This window comes from Macaca mulatta, chromosome 19 (genome assembly GCF_049350105.2).
Source record: "Macaca mulatta isolate MMU2019108-1 chromosome 19, T2T-MMU8v2.0, whole genome shotgun sequence".
Taxonomy (NCBI): domain Eukaryota; kingdom Metazoa; phylum Chordata; class Mammalia; order Primates; family Cercopithecidae; genus Macaca; species Macaca mulatta.
The window spans coordinates 15,022,111-15,042,555 of NC_133424.1; the positions used below are offsets into that span (position 1 = coordinate 15,022,111).

General features: G+C 50.4%; 1 protein-coding gene across 20 annotated transcripts in view; it reads left to right on the forward strand.

Annotated features, from left to right (window-relative positions):
• Positions 1-19,249: 19,249 nt before the first annotated feature.
• The window catches only part of PKN1 (protein kinase N1), a 40,725-nt gene continuing 39,529 nt past the window's right edge, over positions 19,250-20,445 (forward strand). For 13 of the 20 annotated variants that reach the window (XM_077977943.1, XM_077977941.1, XM_028839857.2 and 10 more), the window contains exon 1: positions 20,125-20,343. Coding sequence is in view for 6 of the 20 variants with exons in the window: in XM_077977937.1 (XP_077834063.1) it covers positions 20,323-20,343 (21 nt within the window). In the remaining 14 variants the exon portion in view is untranslated. Of the gene's footprint in view, positions 19,726-19,838; positions 19,973-20,124; positions 20,344-20,445 lie in introns of those variants that run through there. The other 7 variants (XM_077977940.1, XM_077977942.1, XM_077977944.1 and 4 more) reach the window with 6 other exon arrangements.

Sequence of the window (20,445 nt, forward strand, 5' to 3'; positions counted from 1 at the left end):
GACTTCGGTTTTCCGCCGGGCGCTCAGACACGAGCTGCCGCGCTTCCTGCCTCTTGCGTCGGGCTGCTGCGCTGCTCACTGGACCGCTGCCTTTTCATTCAAGAGAGGCTGAAGCAGTGATTGGGTCCTGTGGAAGGGAGCGGGAGATTATTGGCGGAGACGGGAAGAAAGAGGGCGTGCCTTACGCCTCGCGTTCATTGGTCAATCTAAAAGTAGGCGCGCCCCAGTGAGCCGACAGACTGGGGCCGGCAGCGCGTGGTCTCGTGATCTGGGTGTGGTGCTCGGTGGGAGCCGCCATGTTTAGTACTGATAACTGAAGACCAGATGGTTGCCCCTTGGCGTGTGCCCCACCCTTTCGAAGCGTGGCTTCTGCGCTGGGCGCTGAAACCGGAACTATCCCAGTTGCTATCAATCTGCGGCCTGGGGTCCTCCACAGTGGAGGCTCTGAAAAAGAATAGGGATCTTGGAATGATTCGAGTGGAGAGAACATTTTGCAGTATTTGGATTTCTATCACTCCATGATAGTTTTGTCTCCTTGAATTTAACATAAGTAGAAGCATGCAATAGGTTGTCTTTTGTGTCTGACTTTTGCTCAACAAAACTTTTTTTTTTTCTTTTGAGACGGAGTCTGGCTCTGTCACCCAGGCTGGAGTGCAGTGGCGTGATCTGTGCTCACCGCAACCTCCGCCTCTTGGGTTCAAGCAATTCTCCTGCCTCAGCCTCCTGAGTAGCTGGGACTGCAGGCGCCCGCCACCACACCTGGCTAATTTTCATATTTTTAGTAGAGACGGGGTTTCGCCATGTTGGCCAGGCTGGTCTCGAACTCCTGTCCTCATGTGATCTGCCCATCTCAGCCTCCCAAAGTGCTAGGATTACATCAGCCATTCTGCCTGGCCCCAACAAAGTGTTTTTGAGAGTTGTCTGTGTTGTGGGGATATCAACAGCTCGTTTTCATTGCTGAGTGGTATTTCATTGTGTGGCTATACTGTAATGTAGCCAATATAGTTTCACCCACCTGTTCTTGGCTAATTGATTGTTTCTGGTCTTTGGCCACTGTTAATAAACTTGTACTGTAAGAGTATTTTGGGGAAGATAAATTTTCATTTCTTTTAAATACCTAGGAGTAGCATGGTGGCATTGTCACTGAGCTTCATTAGATCCTAGGAGTAGCATGGTGGCATCGTCACTGAGCTTCATTAGACCCTGGCAGATTTATTTTCCTATCTTCCTGCCTCTCTCCCTCCACTTTCCTCTTTCCTTCTTCAGGGTGTGACTCTGTTACCTATCATGCCCAGCTAATTTTTAAAAACTTTGTGAAGGTAGGGTTTTGCAGGCCGAGCGTGGTGGCTGACACCTGTAATTGTAGCACTTTGTGGGGGCCAAAGTGGATGGATTACCTGAGGTCAGGAGTTTAAGACCACCCTGGCCAACATGGTGAAACCCCATCTCTATTAAAAACACAAAAATTAGCCGGGCGTGGTGGCGGGCGCCTGTAGTCCCAGCTACTTGGGAAGCTGAGGCAGGAGAATGGCATGAACCCGGGAGGCGGAGCTTGCAGTGAGCCGAGATCGCGCCACTGCACTCCAGCCTGGGGCACAGAGCAACACTCTGTCTCAAAAAAAAAAAAAGAAAATGCCAAGTAAAGAAAGGATCAGCCAGGTACTATGGCTCCCGCCTATAATCCCAGGACTTTGGGAGACCAAGGAGGGCGGTTCACTTGAGATCAGGAGTTTGAGACCAGCCTAACCAACATGGAGAAACCCTGTCTGTACTAAAAATGCAAAAGTAGCCGGGCGTGGTGGCACATACCTGTAATCCCAGCTACTCGGGAGGCTGAGGCAGGAGAAATGCTTGAACCCGGGAGGTGGAGGTTGCAGTGAGCCGAGATTGTGCCATTGCACTCCTGCCTGGGTGACAGAGCCAAGACTCCGTCTCAAAACAAAAAACAACAATAACTATTGGCTATTTGGGGCTACTCAGGAAGCTGAAGCAGAAAGATCGCTTGAGACCAGGAATTCCAGACCACCTTGGGCAACATAGCAAGACCCTATCTCAAAAAATAAAAAATAGGCCGGGCGCGGTGGCTCAAGCCTGTAATCCCAGCACTTTGGGAGGCCGAGACGGGCGGATCACGAGGTCAGGAGATCGAGACCATCCTGGGTAACACAGTGAAACCCCGTCTCTACTAAAAATACAAAAACTTAGCCGGGCGAGGTGGCAGGCGCCTGTAGTCCCAGCTACTCGGGAGGCTGAGGCAGGAGAATGGCGTGAACCCGGGAGGCAGAGCTTGCAGTGAGCTGAGATCCGGCCACTGCACTCCAGCCTGGGTGACAGAGCGAGACTCCGTCTCAAAAAAAAAAAAAATAAAAAATAAAAAGATAAAAAAATTGTACAAACATTTTGTGTATCTTAAGTTTTTGCCACCCTCTTAAATTTTCCTACCAAAGGCCAGCGCGGTGACTTATGCCTGTAATCCCAGCACTTTGAGAGGCCGAGGTGGGCAGATCACCTGAGGTCAGGAGTTAGAGACCAGCATGGCCAATGTAGTGAAACCCCGTCTCTACTAAAACTACAGAAAATTAGCTGGGCATGGTGGCGGGCACCTGTAATCCCAGCTACTCGGGAGGCTGACGCAGGATAATCACTTGAACCCAGTAGGCGGAGGTTACCCTGAGCCGAGATCGCACCCTTGCACTCCAGCCTAAGCAACAGAGTGAGACCCCATCTCAAAAAAAAAAAAAAAAAAAAATTAGCCAGGCATGGTGGCACATGCCTGTAATCCCAGCTACTCTGGAAGCTGGGCCAGGAAAGTCGCTTGAACCTGGGAGGTGGAGGTTGCAGTGAGCCAAGATCACGCCACTGCATTCCACCCTGGGCGGCAGAGCGAGATTCAGTTTCAAAGATGAAAAGCCAGGCACAGTGACTCGTGCCTGTAATCCTAGCACTTTGGGAGGCCGAGGCAGGTGGATCACCTGAGGTCGGGAGTTCAAGACCAATCTGATCAACATGGAGAAACCCCTACTAAAAATACAAAATTAGTTGGGCATGGTGGCGCATGCCTGTAATCCCAGCTACTCAGGAGGAGGCTGAGGCAGGAGAATCGCTTGAACCCGGGAGGTGGAGGTTGAGGTGAGCTGAGATCATGCCATTGCACTCCAGCCTGGGCAATAAGAGCAAAACTCCATCTCAAAAAATAGTAATAATAAAAAGGAAAGAAAAAGAAAAAATTAACTAGGTGTGGTGTTGCACACCTGTAGTTCCAGCTACTCAGTAGGGTGAGGTGGAGGGTGAGGTGGATGGATTATTTGAGCCCAGGAGCTCAAGACCACAGTGAGCTGTGATTGTGCCACTGCACTGCAGCCTGGGCAACAGAAGGAGACTCTGTCTCACACATACAAAAATAAAATAATAGGCCGTGTGCGGTGGCTCACGCCTGTAATCCCAGCACTTTGGGAGGCCGAGGCGGGCGGATCACAAGGTCGGGAGATCAAGACCACGGTGAAACTCCGTCTCTACTAAAAGTACAAAAAATCAGCCGGGCAGGTGGCGGGCGCCTGTAGTCCCAGCTACTCAGGAGGCTGAGGCAGGAGAATGGCGTGAACCCGGGAGGTGGAGCTTGCAGTGAGCTGAGATCACACCACTGCACTCCAGCCTGGGGGACAGAGCGAGACTCCATGTCAAAAAATAAAAATAAAAATAAAATAAAATAAAATAATATTAAAATTAAAAACAGATTTAATCCTTAAGTGAAGCGGATGACATGAGGGCATTAGCATATTCGTGGCCAGGTGTGTGAAGTAAAGCTCAGAGCACATTAATCTGAGGCCCAAGGTCACACAGCTGGCAGGGATCCAAGCCCAGGCCATCTCCCACTGTTGGAATGCACCGTGCAAAGGTGGAGAGAGAGACCAAGGCTAGGCAACTTGGAAACCTGGGGAAAACCAGTCCCTAAGGAGAGAAAAAAATGCCCCAGCAAAGCAGGTGGAGGCAATTTTGGAGTATCATGGATCGTCTGTATCGAGTAATAGAAGAGACTGTCAGGCTGGGCACGATGGCTCACGCCTGTAATCCCACCACTTTGGGAGGCTGAGGCGGGTAGATAACTTGAGGTCAGGAGTTCGAGACCAGCCTGGCCAATGTGTCCTGTCTCTACTAAAAATATAAAAATTAACCAGGCATGGTGGCAGGCACCTGTAATCTCAGCTACTCGAGAGGCTGAGGCAGGAGAATTGCTTGAACCTGGGGGGCAGAGGTTGCAGCGAGCCGAAAGCGCGCCATCGCGCTCTAGGCTGGGCTACAGAGCAAGACTCCATCTCAAAAGTAAATAAATAAATAGAAGAGACTGTCAAACCCAGTTAAGTCCAGTTGAGAGGTCTGAGAAAACAGGAAAACATCCCCAGCTCACCTACCATCCATGCAGACAGGAGGAGCTTCTGTTTTCTTCTTCAACAAAATAAAAACAAATGTTAAATGCAGAACAGATCAGAGCCTCCTAACTTACACCCACAATCCAAGATTAACAAATGTTAACATATTTCATATCGGCTTGATTCACTTCAGAATCGTTTAAGATATTTGTTTTGTTTTGTTTTGTTTTGTTTTTTTGAGACGGAGTCTCGCTGTGTCTCCCAGGCTGGAGTGCAGTGGCCGGATCTCGGCTCACTGCAAGCTCCGCCTCCCGGGTTCACGCCATTCTCCCGCCTCAGCCTCCCAAGTAGCTGAGACTACAGGCGCCCGCCACCACGCCCGGCTAGTTTTTTGTATTTTTAGTAGAGACGGGGTTTCACCATGTTAGCCAGGATAGTCTCGATCTCCTGACCTCGTGATCCACCCGCCTCGGCCTCCCAAAGTGCTGGGATTACAGGCTTGAGCCACCGCGCCCAGCCAAGATATTTTTTTAAAAATTATTTTTTTTTTGCTCTTTCCTGCACACGGAAAGATATAAAAAGTTTATTTTTATTCTTTATTTATTTATTTATTTTGAGATGGAATCTCACTCTGTCACCCAGGCTGGAGTATGGTGGCACCATCTCTGCTAACTGCAACCTCCGCCTCCCGGGTTCATGCAATTCTCCTGCCTCAGCCTCCCGAGTAGCTGGGATTACAGGCGCCTGCCACCATGTGCGGCTATTTTTTTTTTTTTTTTTGCATTTTTAGTAAGACAGGTTTTCGCCACGTTGGTCAGGCTGGTCTCAAACTCCTGACCTCAGGTGATCCGCCTGCCTTGGCCTCTCAAAGTGCTGGGATTACAGGTGTGAGCTGCTGCGCCCGGCCTGAAATATATAAAAAAAATTTTAAGCTTGCTTATCTGAATGCCTAAAAAGCAAAAGACTGGCCGGGCGCAGTGGCTCACGCCTGTAATCCCACGACTTTGGGAGGCCGAGGCAGGTGGATCACCTGAGGTCAGGAGTTCTAGACCACTCTGGCCAAGATGGCGAAACCCTGTTTCTGCAAAAAACAAAAATTAGCTGGGCATGGTGGTGTATGCCTGTAATCCCAGGTACTCGGGAGGCTGAGGCAGGAGAATGGCGTGAACCCGGGAGTTGGAGGTTGTAGTGAGCTGAGATCATGCCACTGCGCTCCAGCCTGGACAGCAGGGAGAGACTCTGTCTCAAAATAAAATAAAATAAAATAAAATAAATAAATAAAAATTAGCCAGGCATAGTGGTGCATGCCTGTAGTCACAGCTACTCAGAGGGCCGAGGTAGGAGGATCACTTGAGCCTGGAAGGCTGAGGCTGCAGTGAGCCATGATCTCACCTACTGCACTCAGCTTGAAGAACAGTGAGACCCTGTCTCAAAGAAAAGAAAAGAAGGCCGGGCGCGGTGGCTCAAGCCTGTAATCCCAGCACTTTGGGAGGCCGAGACAGGCGGATCACAAGGTCAGGAGATCGAGACCATCCTGGCTAACACGGTGAAACCCCGTCTCTACTAAAAAATACAAAAACCTAGCCGGGCGAGGTGGCGGGTGTCTGTAGTCCCAGCTACTCGGGAGGCTGAGGCAGGAGAATGGCGTAAAAACCCGGGAGGCAGAGCTTGCAGTGAGCTGAGATCCGGCCACTGCACTCCAGTCTGGGCGACAAAGCAAGACTCTGTCTCAAAAAAAAAAAAAAAAAAAAGAAAAGAAAAGAAAAGGCCGGCATGGTGGCTCAAGCCTGTAATCCCAGCACTTTGGGAGGCCGAGACGGGCGGATCACGAGGTCAGGAGCTCGAGACCATCCTGGCTAACACGGTGAAACCCTGTCTCTACTAAAAAAAAAAAAAAAAAAAAAATATGCCGGGCGCGGTGGCTCAAGCCTGTAATCCCAGCACTTTGGGAGGCCGAGACGGGCGGATCACAAGGTCAGGAGTTCGAGACCATCCTGGCTAACACGGTGAAACCCTGTCTCTACTAAAAAATACAAAAAACTAGCCAGGCGAGGTGGCGGGCGCCTGTAGTCCCGGCTACTCGGGAGGCTGAGGCAGGAGAATGGCGTAAAAACCCGGGAGGCAGAGCTTGCAGTGAGCTGAGATCCGGCCACTGCACTCCAGCCTGGGCAACAGAGCGAGACTCCATCTCAAAAAAAAAAAAAAAAAAAAATACAAAAAACTAGCCAGGCGAGGTGGCGGACGCCTGTAGTCCCAGCTACTTGGGAGGCTGAGCCAGGAGAATGGCGTAAACCCGGGAGGCGGAGCTTGCAGTGAGCTGAGATCCGGCCACTGCACTCCAGCCTGGGCAACAGAGCGAGACTCCGTCTCAAAAAAAAAAAAAAAGAAAAGAAAAGAAAAGAAGAAAAACTATTGATACGTGCTGGGCTCAGTGGTTCATGTCTTTAATCATGGCACTTTGAGAGGCCAAGGCAGGCGGATCACCTGAGTCAGGAGCTGGAGACCAGACTAGCCAACATGGCGAAACCCTGTCTCTACTAAAAATACAAAAATCAGCTGGGTGTGGTGGTGGATGCCAGCAGTCCCAGCTACTGGGAAGGCTGAGGCAGGAGAATCACTTGATCCTGGGAGGCGGAAGTTACAGTGAAATGAGGTCTCCCCACTCCCCACTGCACTCCAGCCTGGACAAAAGAGTCTTGCTTGCAAGACTCCATCTCAAAAAAAAAAAAAAAAAATCAAGAAGGGAAAAAATTAATCTATGGTGATAGAGTCTATTTGAGGAGGTTGCCTGGGCAGGAGCAGAAGCAGTTCTGGCAAAGTGGCATGCCCCTGTAATGTCACCCACTTGGGAGGCTGTGGCCGGAGGATCACTTAAGGCCAGGAATTCAAGACCAGCCTAGGCAACATAGTGAGACCTCGGCTGGGCGCAGTGGCTCAAGCCTGTAATCCCAGCACTTTGGGAGGCCGAGACGGGCGGATCACGAGGTCAGGAGATCGAGACCATCCTGGCTAACACGGTGAAACCCCATCTCTACTAAAAAATACAAAAAACTAGCCGGGCGAAGTGGCGGGTGTCTGTAGTCCCAGCTACTCGGGAGGCTGAGGCAGGAGAACGGCGCGAACCCTGGAGGCGGAGCTTGCAGTGAGCTGAGATCCAGCCACTGCACTCCAGCCTGGGCGACAGAGCGAGACTCCGTCTCAAAAATAAAATAAAATAAAATAAAATAAACATAGTGAGACCTCATCTCTACAAAAAAGTAAAATAAAATAAAATAAAAATTAGCCAAGCATGGTGGCTGATACCTGTACTCCCAGCTACTCGGGAGGCTGAGGCAGGAGGATTGCTCGAGCCCAGGAGTTTGAGTCTTCAGTGAGCTATGATTGCACCACTGCACTCCAACCTGGGTGAAAGAGTGAGACCCAGTCTGTAAGATAAATGAATAAATAACACATTGTGATTAAAGTCAAAGTCACGGCCGGGTGTGGAGGCTCACGCCTGTAATGCCAGCACTTTGGGAGGCTGAGGCAGGCAGATCACCTGAGGTTGGGAGTTCAAGACCAGCCTGACCAACATGGAGAAATCCCGTCTCTACTAAAAATAGAAAATTAGCTGGCTGTGGTGGCATATGCCTGTAATCCCAGCTATTCGGGGGAGGCTGAGGCAGGAGAATCACTTGAACCCAGGAGACGGAGGTTGTGATGAGCCAAGGTCATACTATTGCACTCCAGCCTGGGCAACAAGAACGAAACTCTGTCTCAAAAAAAAAAAAAAAAAAAGGCTGAAGTCACTTGTGCTTCACTCCAATTCCTTTCCTTCCAGTACAGAAACAATGTCCTAAAGAAAAACAGTCGTACTGAACAGTTACTGCACCCAACTTTACAAGAATTACAGTCATTGGGTCACATAATGACAGGGACATGTTGAGAAATGTCTCCTTAGGCAATCTTGTCATTGTATGAATGTCATGGAGTTTGATATAGTTTGGATGTTTGTCCCCTCCAAATCTCATGTTGAAATGTGATCCTCCTTGAGCCCAGGCGGTTGGGGCTGCAGTGAGCCACGTTTGTGCCACTGCACTCCAGCCTGGGCGACAGAGTGAGACTGTCTCTAAAAAAAAAAAAAAAAAAAAAAAGAGGAAAGAGGCTAGGCGTGGTGGCTCACGCCTGTAATCCCAGCACTTTGGGAGGCCGAGGCGGGTAGATTACAAGGTCAGGAGATCGAGACCATCCTGGCTGACACAGTGAAACCCTGTCTCTACTAAAAATACAAAAAACTAGCTGGGCGTGTTGGTGGGTGCCTGTAGTTCCAGCTACTCCAGAGGCTGAGGCAGGAGAATGGCGTGAACCCAGGAGGCAGAGCTTGCAGTAAGCCAAGGTCGGTCACTGCACTTTAGCCTGGGTGACAGAGCAAGACTCATTTAAAAAAAAAAAAAAAAAAAAAAAGGCCGGGCGCAGCGGCTCACGCCTGTAATCCCAGCTACTCAGGAGGCTGAGGCAGGAGAATCGCTTGAACCCGGAAGGCCGAGGCTGCAGTGAGCCGAGATCGTGCCACTGCACTCCAGCCTAGGCGACAGAGCAAGACTGTCTCAAAAAAAAAAAAAAAAAAAAAAAAAGAGGGAAAAGAAAGAAAGAAGAAGCAGGAAAGAAACAAAAGAAAGAGAAAGAAGAAAAGAAAGAAATAAAAATAAAAAATAAAACAAAAAAGTAATGGAAAGAAAGAAAAAAGAAAAAGAGAAAAAGAATAAAACAGAAAGAAAAAAGAAAGAAAGAAGAAAAAGAGAAAAAGAATAAAACAGAAAGAAGAAAGAAAGAGAAAGAAGAGAGGGAGGAAGGAAGGAAGGAAGGAAGGAAGGAAGGAAGGAAGGAAGGAAGGAAAGGAAGGAAGGAAGGAAGGAAGGAAGGAAGGAAGGAAGGAAGGAAGGAAGGAAGGAAGGAAGGAAAGGAAGGAAGGAAGGAAGGAAGGAAGGAAGGAAGGAAGGAAGGAAGGAAAGAGAACAAGGAAGGGAGGGAGGGAGGGCAGGCGGGCCAGGCACGGTGGCTCATGCCTGTAATCCCAGCACTTTGGGAGGCCGAGGCAGGCGGATCACCTGAGGTCGGGAGTTCAGGACTAGCCTGACCAACATGGAGAAACCCCGTCTCTACTAGAAAAAATACAAAATGAACTGGGCGTGGTGGTGCATGACTGTAATCTCAGCTACTTGGGAGGCTGAGGCAGGAGAATCACTTCAACCCAGGGGGTGGAGGTTGCGGTGAGCCGAGATCGTGCCATTGCACTCCAACCTGGGTAACAAGAGTGAAACTCTGCCTCAAAAAAAAAAAAAAGGTAGACAAAACGAAGGAAGGAAGGAAGGCAGACAGGTGATCTACAATGTTGGATATGGGACCTAGTGGGAGGTCTTTTTGATCATGAGGGCAGATCCCTCATAAATGCCTTAGTGACATTTCCACGGTAGAGTGAGTTCTCCCTCTCTATTAGTTCATGAGATTCCTGATTGTTTAAAAGAGCACGGCACCGCTGTCCTCTCTCCGTCTGGCTTCCTTCCTGTCTCACCATGGAATGCCTGCTCCCCTTCCCCTTCCCCTTCAACTATGATTGGAAACTTTCCGAGGCCCTCCCAGAAACAAATGCTAGTGTCATGCTTCTGGTACAGTCTGCAGAACTGTGAGCCAAATGAACCTCTTTATAAATTACTCAGATTCAGGTATTCCTTTATAGCAATGCAAACTGACCTAGACAGGTGAACTTAGATAAACCTAGATGGGTCTGGGCATGGTGGTTCACTCCCAGCACTTTGGGAGGCCAAGGCGGGTGGATCATGAGGTCATGGGTTTGAGACCAGCCTGGCGAACATGGTGAAACCCAGTCTCTACTAAAAATAAAAAAATTAGCCGGGCATGGTGGTACGCTCCTGTAATCCCAGCTACTTAGGAGGCTGAAGCAGGAGAATCACTTGAACCTGGGAGGCGGAGGTTGCAGTGAGTCGAGATCCTGCCATTGCACTCCAGCCTAGGCAACAGAGTGAGACTCCATCTAAAAAGAAAAAAACAAAAAAACAAACAAAAAAAAAACCTACATGGTATGGCTACTACACATATAGGAAGGCTACATGTGTACATGTAGGCTATGTGGTGTAGCCCAGCAGTCACCAACCTTTTTGGCACCAGGGACCTGTCTGATGGAAGACAGTTTTTCCATGGACGTAAGGAGGGTGGATGGTTTTGGGATGAAACTGTTCCACCTCGGATCATCAGGCATTAGTTAGATTCTTATAAGGAACGGGGAACCTAAATCCCTCACATGCATAGTTCACAATAGGGTTTGAGCTGCTATGAGAATCTAATGCTGTTGCTGATCTGACAGGAGGCAGAGCTCAGGCGGTAGGTAATACTCACCCATCACTCACCTCCTGCTGTGTGGCCTGGTCCCTAACAGGGTCCCTGCACAGCGTGTAACCATCTGAATACTGCAGGCAATTGCAACACAATGCTAAGTATTTGTTCTGTTGTTTTTACCTTCATCTTCTTTGTGATGGTACAATGGTAGGTATTTGGATATCTATACATATCAAAACATAGAAAAGGTACTGGGTGCAGTGGCTCACACATGTAATCCCAGAACTTGGGAAGGCTGAGGCAGGAAGTTCAAGACTAGCTTGGGCAATGTGGTGACCTTATTTCTACAAAAAAAAAAAAAAAAAAAAAAACCTAAAAAGCTACTTCATATACATTTCCTTCTTTTTTTTTTTTTTTTTTTTGAGACATAGTTTCACTCTTGTTGCCCAGGTGGAGTGCAATGGCGCGATCTCGGCTGACTGCAACCACACCTCCTGGGTTTAAGTGATTCTCCTGCCTCAGCCTGAGTAGCTGGGATTACAGGCACCTGCCACCACGCCCGACTAATTTTTCTTTTTTTTCTAACAGGGTCTGGGCTGGGCACAGTGGCTCACGCCTGTAATCCCAGCACTTTGGGAACCGAGGAGGGTGAATCACCTGAGGTCAAGAGTTCAAGACCCGCCTGGCCAAAATGGAGACCCCCCCCCCGTTTCTACTAAAACTACAAAAATTAGCTGGGCATGGTGGCAGGCACTTGTAATCTTAGCTACTCAGTTGTCTGAGGCAGAATAATCTTGTGAACCCGGGAGGTGGAGGCTGCAGTGAGCTGAGATCACACCACTGCACTTCAGCCTGGGCGATAGAGTGAGACTCTGTCTCAATAAATAAATAAATAATATAAATTAAAAAAATAAATAAACAGTCTAGCTGTCACTCGGGCCATAGTGCCAGGTGAGATCTCAGCTCACTGTAATCTCCATCTCCTGGGCCCACTAATTTTTGTATATTTTGGAAGAAATGGGGTTTTGCCATGTTATCCAGGCTGGTCTGGAACTCCTGAACTCAAGCAGTCTTCCCGCCTCTGCCTCCCCAAAGTGCTAGGATTACAGGCATGAGCCACCCCACCCAGCCTCCTTTACTTTATACATTTTTTCACTTTATATATATATATATGTGTGTGTGTGTGTGTGTGTGTGTGATTGATACAAATGGTATCAGACTGCATTATTTTGTTTCTTTCTTTCTCTTTAGTATCATTATTAAAAAATAACTAGAGGGCCGGGCGCGGTGGCTGAAGCCTGTAATCCCAGCACTTTGGGAGGCCGAGACGGGCGGATCACGAGGTCAGGAGATCGAGACCATCCTGGCTAACACGGTGAAACCGCGTCTCTACTAAAAAATACAAAAAACTAGCCGGGCGAGGTGGCGGGCGCCTGTAGTCCCAGCTACTCGGGAGGCTGAGGCAGGAGAATGGCCCGAACCCGGGAGGCGGAGCTTGCAGTGAGCTGAGATCCGGCCACTGCACTCCAGCCTGGGCGACAGAGCGAGACTCCGTCTCAAAAAAAAAAAATAAAAAAAAAATAAAAAAAATAAAAAAAATAACTAGAGGCTGGGCCCAGTGGCTCGTGCCTGTAATCCCAGCACTGTGGGAGGCTGAGGCAGGTGGATCACTTGAGGTCAGGAGTTTGAGACCAGCCTGGCCAACGTGGTGAAACCCCGTCTCTACTAAAAACACAAAAAATTAGGCTGGCGTGGTGGCACATGCCTGTAATCCCAGCTACTCGGGAGGCTGAGACAGGAGAATTGCTTAAACCTGGGAGGCAGAGGTTGCAATGAGCCGAGATCGTGCCATTGCACTTCAGCCTGGGTGACAGAGCAAGATTCTGTCTCAATAATAATAATAACTAGAGATGAGATTCTCTCTATGCTGCCCAGGCTGGTCTGAACTCCTGTCCTTTGCAGTCCTCCCACCTGTGCCTCCCAAAGTACTGGGACTACAGGCCTGAGGCTTTATGCTTAGTCCTTTTTTTTTTTTTTTTTTTTAAATTATTTATTTATTTATTTATTTTTTGAGACAGAGTCTTGATCTGTCGCCCAGGCTGGAGTGCAGTGGCACTATCTCGGCTCACTGTAACCTCCACCTCCCAGGTTCAAGCGATTCTCCTGCCTCAGCCTCTCTAGTAGCTGGGACTACAGGCACCCACCACCACGCCCGACTAATTTTTATATTTTTAGTAGAGACAAGGTTTCATCATATTGGCCAGGCGGCTTTCCAACTCCTGACATTGTGATCCTCCCGTCTCAGTCTCTCAAAGTGCTGGGATTACAGGCGTGAGCCACTGTGTCCGGCCTTTTTTTTTTTTTTTTTTTTTTTTTTTGTATTTTTAGTAGAGACAGGGTTTCACCGTGTTAGCCAGGACGATCTCAATCTCCTGGCCTCGTGATCCGCCTGCCTCGGCCTCCCAAAGTGCTGGGATTACAGGCACGAGCCACCGCGCCCAGCCCATCTTGCAATTTTCTAGCTTGTCTTTCCCAATTTTACTCCAGTACCTGCCCTTCAGGGAAGCCAACACTGACTGCTTCCTCTGAAATGAGATGGCTACCCACTCTGGCCTTTGCAGGTCTGGGATACCTTTCACCTGATACCTCAAACTGCGTCCACTCATTCCTTTCACAAAGACCGAAGTAGCACAGGCACTGTGCAATTTCAGGGAAGAGTAACATGCAAAATAATCAAACAGGGCCAAGGGCCCGAAATGACTTGGGTGTTGTCTGGGAAGATTGCTCAGAAGATGTAACATTTAAACAGATAACTAAATGAGCAAAAGGGGCCAGCCTTGGAGAGATGTGATAGAAGGGCATTCCAGAACAGATAACAGCCTGTGCAAAGGCCATGTGGTTGGAAGTAAGGTAAGACTATTTGTTTTTGGCTTTTATTGGAGATGGGAGGTTGTTTGCTTTTTTTGTTTCTTTGATCTTACTCTGTTGCCCAGGCTGGAATGCAGTGGCATGATTTTTGTTTTTTATTTGAAACGGAGTCTTGCTGTGTTACCCAGGCTGGAGTGCATGGCACTGTCTCGGCTCACCACAACCTCTGCCTCTTGGGTTCAAACAGTTCTCTGCCTCAGCCACCCAGGTAGCTGGGATTACAGGCACCCGCCACCATGCCCGGATAATTTTTGTATTTTTAGTAGAGATGGGGTTTCACCATCTTAGCCAGGCTGCTCTTGAACTCCTGACCTCGTGATCCACCCACCTCGGCCTCCCAAAGTGCTGGGATAACAGGTGTCAGCCACCGCACCTGGCCTTTTTTTTTGTTTTTTGAGATGGAGTCTCACTCTATTGCCCAGGCTGGGGTGCAATGGCATGATCTCAGCTCACTGCAACCTCTGCCTCCCAGGTTTGAGTTATTCTCCTGCCTCAGCCTCCCAAGTAGCTGAGATTACAGGCGAGCACCACCACGCCCAGCTAATGTTTGTATTTTCCATAAAGACGGAGTTTCACTATGTGGGTCACGCTGGTCTCGAACTCCTGACCTCATGACCCGCCTGCCTCAGCCTCCCAAAGTGCTGGGATTACAGGTGTGAGCCAATCGCTGGCCTTTTTTTTTTTTTTTTTTTTTTTTTCTGAGACAGAGTCTTGCTCTATTACCCAGGCTGGAGTGCTGTGGCATGATCTCAGCTCACTGTAACCTCTGTCTCCCTGGTTCAAGTGATTCTCCTGCCTCAGCCTGCTGAGTAGCTGGGATTACAGGCACCTGGCACCACGCCCAGCTAATTTTTTTTTTTTTTTAGATGGAGTTTTACTCTTGTTGCCTAGGCTGGAGTGCAATGGCGCGATCTTGACTCACTGCAACTTCCATCTCCCAGGTTCAAGTGACTCTTCTGCCTTGGCCTCCCAAGTAGCTGGGATTATAGGTGCCCACCACCACACCCAGCTAATTTTTTGTATTTAATAGAGACAGGTTTCACCATGTTGGTCAGGCTGGTCTTGAACTCATCTCAGGTGATCCACCTGCTTCTGCCTCTCAAAGTGCTGGGATTACAGGCACGCCCGGCCCAGTGGTGCAATCTTGGCTCACTGCAACCTCCACCTCTTGGGTTCAAGCGATTCTCGAGCCTCCGCCTCCCCAGTAGCTGGGATTATAGGCGTCTGCCACCACAGCTGGCTAATTTTTTTTTTTTTTTTTTGTATTTTCAGTACAGATGGGGGTTTCACCATGTTGGCCAGACTGGTCTCAAACTCCTGACCTAAGGTGATCCACCTGACCTAGCCTCCCAGAGTCCTGGGATTACAGACATGAGCCACTGCACCTGGCCAAGGTGAGACTGTTTGAAGAACATAGTGAAGGCTAATGTTGCTGGATGGGGGTGAGGAGAGTGAAGTGTTTGGACAGGTAGGCAGAGAAGTCTGACAAGACCATCTTGTAGACCAGGTAAGGAGTATGAAGTTTTTCCTAAGTCTTCTAGGAAACCAGGGGCAGGCATGTTTTCTAGCAGGGAGAAGCAGGGATGGTGATGGTGTGATTTAGGATTTCCAAGGCCCCTGAGTGAATTAGAGAGGGGTAAGAATAGCTGCAAGGATGTGCCGGTGCAGTTATCATGTTTTGTTGAGATTGTACAATTAGTGTGTCTCGCCCCAACGCTTTTTTTTTTTTTAGTCTTGTTTTGTCTCCCAGGCTGGAGTACAGTAGCACGATCTTGGCTCATTGCAACCTCCGCCTCCTGGGTTCAAGCGATCTCCTACCTCAGCCTCCTGAGTAGCTGGGATTATAGATGTGTGCCACCACACCCGGCTAATTTTTGTATTTTTAGTAGAGGCGGGGTTTTGCCATGTTGGCCAGGCTGGTCTCGAACTCCTGACCTCAGGTGATCCACCTGCCTCAGCTTCCGAAAGTGCTGGGATTACAGGCGTGAGCCACTGTGCCTGGCAACCACCCCCTACTCCTTTTTTATTTTTAATATTTTTGAGATGGAGTCTTGCTTTGTTGCCCTGTCTGGAGTGCAGTGGCGGGATCTCAGCTCACTGCAACTTCTGCCTCCCACGTTCAAGCAATTCTGGTGCCTCAGCCTCCTTAGTAGCTGGGACTACAGGCATGAGCCACCATGCCAAGCTATGTCTCCCCGCCCCCGTTTTTTTTGTTTGTTTTTTGAGACAGTCTCGCTCTTGTTGCCCAGTCTGGAGTGCAATGGTGCAATCTTGACTTGCTGCAACCTCCGCCTCCCAGATTCAAGTGATTCTTCTGCCTTAGCCTCCCAAGTATCTGGGACTACAGGCGTTCACAACCATGCCCGGCTAATTTTTTTTTTTTTTTTTTGAGATGGAGTTTCGCTATATTGCCCAGGCTGGAATGCAGTGGCGCGATCTCGGCTCACTGCAAGCTCCGCCTCCGGGGTTCACGCCATTCTCCTGCCTTGGCCTCCCAAGTAGCTGGGACTACAGGTGCCCACCAACACGCCCGGCTAATTTTTTGTGTTTTAGTAGAGATAGGGTTTCACCATGTTAGCCAGGATGGTCTTGATCTCCTGACCTCGTGATCCACCCGCCTCGGCCTCCCAAAGTGCTGGGATTACAGGCGTGAACCACGACACCCGGCCCGGCTAATTTTTTTGTATTTTTAGTACAGATGGGGTTTCACCATGTTGGCCAGGCTGATCTCAAACTCCTGATCTCAGGTGATCCACCCACCTCGGCCTTCCAAAGTGCTGGGATTACAGGCTTGAACCACCGGACCGGCTACATCTCCCCTTTTAAATTGCAAAGTGTGGCTGGATGTGGTGGCTCATACCTGTAATCCCAGCATTTTGGGAGGCCGAAGCGGGAGGATCACTTGAGGCCGGGAGTTGAAGACCATCCTGGGCAACACAGTGAGACTTCATCTCTGCAAAAAAAAAAAAAAAAAGAATTAGCCAGGCATGGTAGTGCATGCCTGCAGTCCCAGCTACTCAGGGGACTGAGGTGGGAGGATCACTTGAACCTGGGAGGTTGAGGCTGCGCTGCAGTGAGCTGTGATGTCACCCACTGCACTCCAGCCTGGGTGACAGAATGAGACTTTGTCTCAAAAAAAAAAAAAAAAAAAAAAAAGCCTGAACTGCAACTTTATTTCCAGTGCCACCAAACTCCCCAGTGGGTCTCCATAAATAATCATTCAGTAAATGAATGCGCGAAGGGTGGAGTGAGAATTTGGCTGTTTTCCCCAGGTCCATCCGGGGAGGCAGCCTGGGACCTCGCAGGCAGGGAAGGGAAGGCCCATCCCTGTGCAAGGTGGTTCCAGACAACCCAATCCCTCGGCCCCCACGAAACCTCACTCTGCCTTGTCCTCCTCATCTGTAGAATGGGTGGGCTGGAGAACCAGAGGGCGCTACTTCGTCTCTCAGGCAAAGAGCCATAGACATCCTGGCTTGATGATTGGAGTAAGGGGCTTCTCAGCTTACTCACTTGCAAAACTGGAGCAAAAGAACTAGTTTGGGCCAAGCGTGATGGCTCATGCCTATAATCCCAGCGTTTCAGGAGATCAATGCAGAAGAATTGCTTGAGCCCAGGAGTTCAAGACCAGACTGGGCAATATTATGAGATCCAGTATCTACAAAGAAAAAAAATTGAAAAAACTAACCAGACATGGTGGCGCACACCTGTGGTCCCAGCTACCTGGGAGGCTGAGGCAGGAGGATTGTTTAAGCCTGCAAGGAAGAAGCTGCAGTGAGCTGTGATAGTGCCACTGCACCCCAGCCTGAGTGACAGAGTGAGACTCTGTCTCTAAACAAATAAATATCGGGCCAGGCGCAGTGGCTCACACCTGTAATCCCAGCACTTTGGGAGGCCGAGGTGGGCAGATCGCCTGAGGTCGGGAGTTCGAGACCAGCCTGACCAATGTGAGAAACCCCATCTCTACTCAAAATACAAAATTAGTCGGCTATGGTGGCGCATGCCTGTAATCCCAGGTACTCGGGAGGCTAAGGGTGGGAATTGCTTGAACCAGGGAGGCAGAAGTTGCGGTGAGTCAAGATCATGCCATCACACTTCAGCCTGGGCAACAAGAGTGAAATTCTGTATAAATAAACAAACAAACAAATAAATAAATATCAACTAACTAGCTTGCAGAGTTGTTTTTTGTTTTGTTTTGTTTTTGTTTGTTTGTTTGTTTGTTTTTTGAGAGGGAGTCTTGCTCTGTCCCCCAGGCTGGAGTGCAGTGGCGCCATCTAGGCTCACTGCAAGCTCTGCCTCCCGGGTGCACGCCATTCTTCTGCCTCAGCCTCTCGGGTAGCTGGGACTACAGGCGCCCGCCACCACACCCGGCTAGTTTTTTGTATTTTTAGTAGAGATGGGGTTTCACCATGTTAGCCAGGATAGTCCTGACCTCCTGACCTCATGATCCGCCCATCTGGGCCTCCCAAAGTGCTGGGATTACAGGCGTGAGCCACCGCGCCCAGCCCACAGAGTTCTTTTCTCTTTTCTTTTCTTCCCTTCCCCTCCCTCCCTCCCTCCCTTCTTTCCTTCCTGCCTTTCTGACAAAGTCTTGCTCTGTCACCCAGGGGGTAATGCAGTGGTGCAATCTTGTCTAACTGCAACCTCCGCCTACTGGGTTCATGCCATTCTCCTGCCTCAGCCTCCCAAGTAGCTGGGATTACAGGCACACGCCACCACACTCAGCTAATTTTATATTTTTTAGTAGAGACGGGTTTCACCATATTGGCCAGGCTGGTCTCGAACTCCTGACCTCCAGTGATCCACCCACCACCACCTTGGCCTCCTAAAGGGCTGGGATTATAGGGGTGAGCCACTGCACCCAGACATTTTTTTTTCTTTCTTTTTTTTAGACAAGGTCTCGCTCTGTCACCCAGGCTGGAGTGCAGGGGCATCATGATTGCTCCCCACAGTGATGCATTCTCGGCCTCTTGAGCTCAAGCGATCCTCCTGCCTCAGCCTCCTGGTAGCTGGGACTACAGGCATGCGCTACCATGCCTGGCTGGATGGATTCTAGATCAGAATATTCTCCTCCTTCTCTCTTTCTGTTGTTAATATCCCCCAAAGAGTTGCTCAGATGAAAAAATAAGAGAGAAAACATCGCGCCCTGGTTTCCGGGACGACTGAAACCACGCAGAGCCACGCGTAGCTAAGGTACCCACAGCCCATGGCGCTTCCTCGGGTCCCAAAGGGCGCCAATGTGCAGACACCGCCGCCAGGGAGCGCTCCCCGCCGGAGCCCCGGAGACCAAGGTTTGGCTCCCTCGCCTGGTTTCCGAAGGAGTGAGGGTCCGACGACAGCCATAAACAAAGCTGCACGCTCTGCAGACCCCGGAGATCCCCTAGAAATTCCTCAGAGGCCTCCACTCTCCGCTTGGGCACGAGTCTGCATTTATGGAGCGCCATCTGCATGCAGCAGCCCCGAAAAAGAAGGCGGTGCCCATTTTATTGTGTGGAAAACTGAGACTCAGAAGCCACAGCGGTTCCCAGGATGAACAGCGAGTTGGGATTCAAACCTCTTTTAATAACAATAACGATAATAGAGGTCAGGCGCAGTGGCTCAAGCCTGTGTAATCCCAGCACTTTAGGAGACCGAGGCGGGCAGATCACCTGATCAGGAGTTTGAGACCAGCCTGGCCAACATGATGAAACCTCATCTCTACTAAAAATATAAAAATTAGCCGGGCATGATGGCGGGCACCTGTAATCCTAGCTACTCAGGAGGCTGAGGCAGAAGAATCGCTTGAACCCGGGGGGCAGAGGTTGCAGTGAGCCGAGATCGCACCACTGCACTCCAGGATGGGCAATAGAGCGAAACTCCGTCCAAAAACAGCAAAACAACAAACAATTACGATAACATTAAAAGTGACAGCAGCTAACACTTATGGAGCGTCTAGAGTGTTCTCAGCTCTTGGCCTGCACTGTCTCATTGAATTTTACCAACACCTAGGAGGTGAGCGCATCATTCCCATTTCACAGATGAGGTGCCTGGAAGGATTTGGCTTCCCCAAGGCGTAAAGCGCTGGCATTTGAATGCAGATCTGCCCAGAGCTTGTCTCCAGGTAACGGGGAAACTTCCATGCCCTTGAATAGGGGACCACAGATGCAGGCGTCCCGAGCTTGCAAATGCACAGGGGTGGGGTGGGGTGGGGGGTTATTGTGTTTTTTTTTTCAGGGGTTCTGGGAGGCCCAAAGGCCTCCGCCGCTCTCGGCTTGAACGCGGGGAACCGTTCTCCTCGGGTTCCCGCGCGCTCCAATGGGGGACCTCTCGGCAGCGTGCGGTCGTCGCAGGACCCGGAAAGAGGAATGGTGGGGAGCCGATCGGGGTGCTCCGGGCTCGGGAGACTGAGGGGGCGGGCGGGCGGGACCCCGCAGCCCCGGGGGCCTCTGGGAGCCCCTCCCCCTCGGCCCCGCCCCCTCCCCGGGCGCCGACCTCCGGGGTCACGTGACCGGGCCCGGCTGCCGCTGGGGCTGGAGGGCGCGGCGCGGGGACGCGGCGGCCTGGGCAGGCGAGGCGGGAGCCTAGCAGGCCGGAGCGGGCCGCGGGCCGGGGAGGGTCGCGCCGCGCCCGCCCCCTCCCCGCCACGCCCGGGGCGCACGCGCGCTCCTCTGGCCGCCCCTCCCTCCGCGCGGGGACCCCTGGCGGGCGGCAGGAGGACATGGCCAGCGACGCCTTGCAGGTAGGCGCACCTGCGTCTGGAGTCCCGGGGCGACCGGACGGCTCCAGGGGACCCCGCCCTCGCGCTCCCGGGGGAGCCCCCCAGCCCCCCGAACGGGACTCG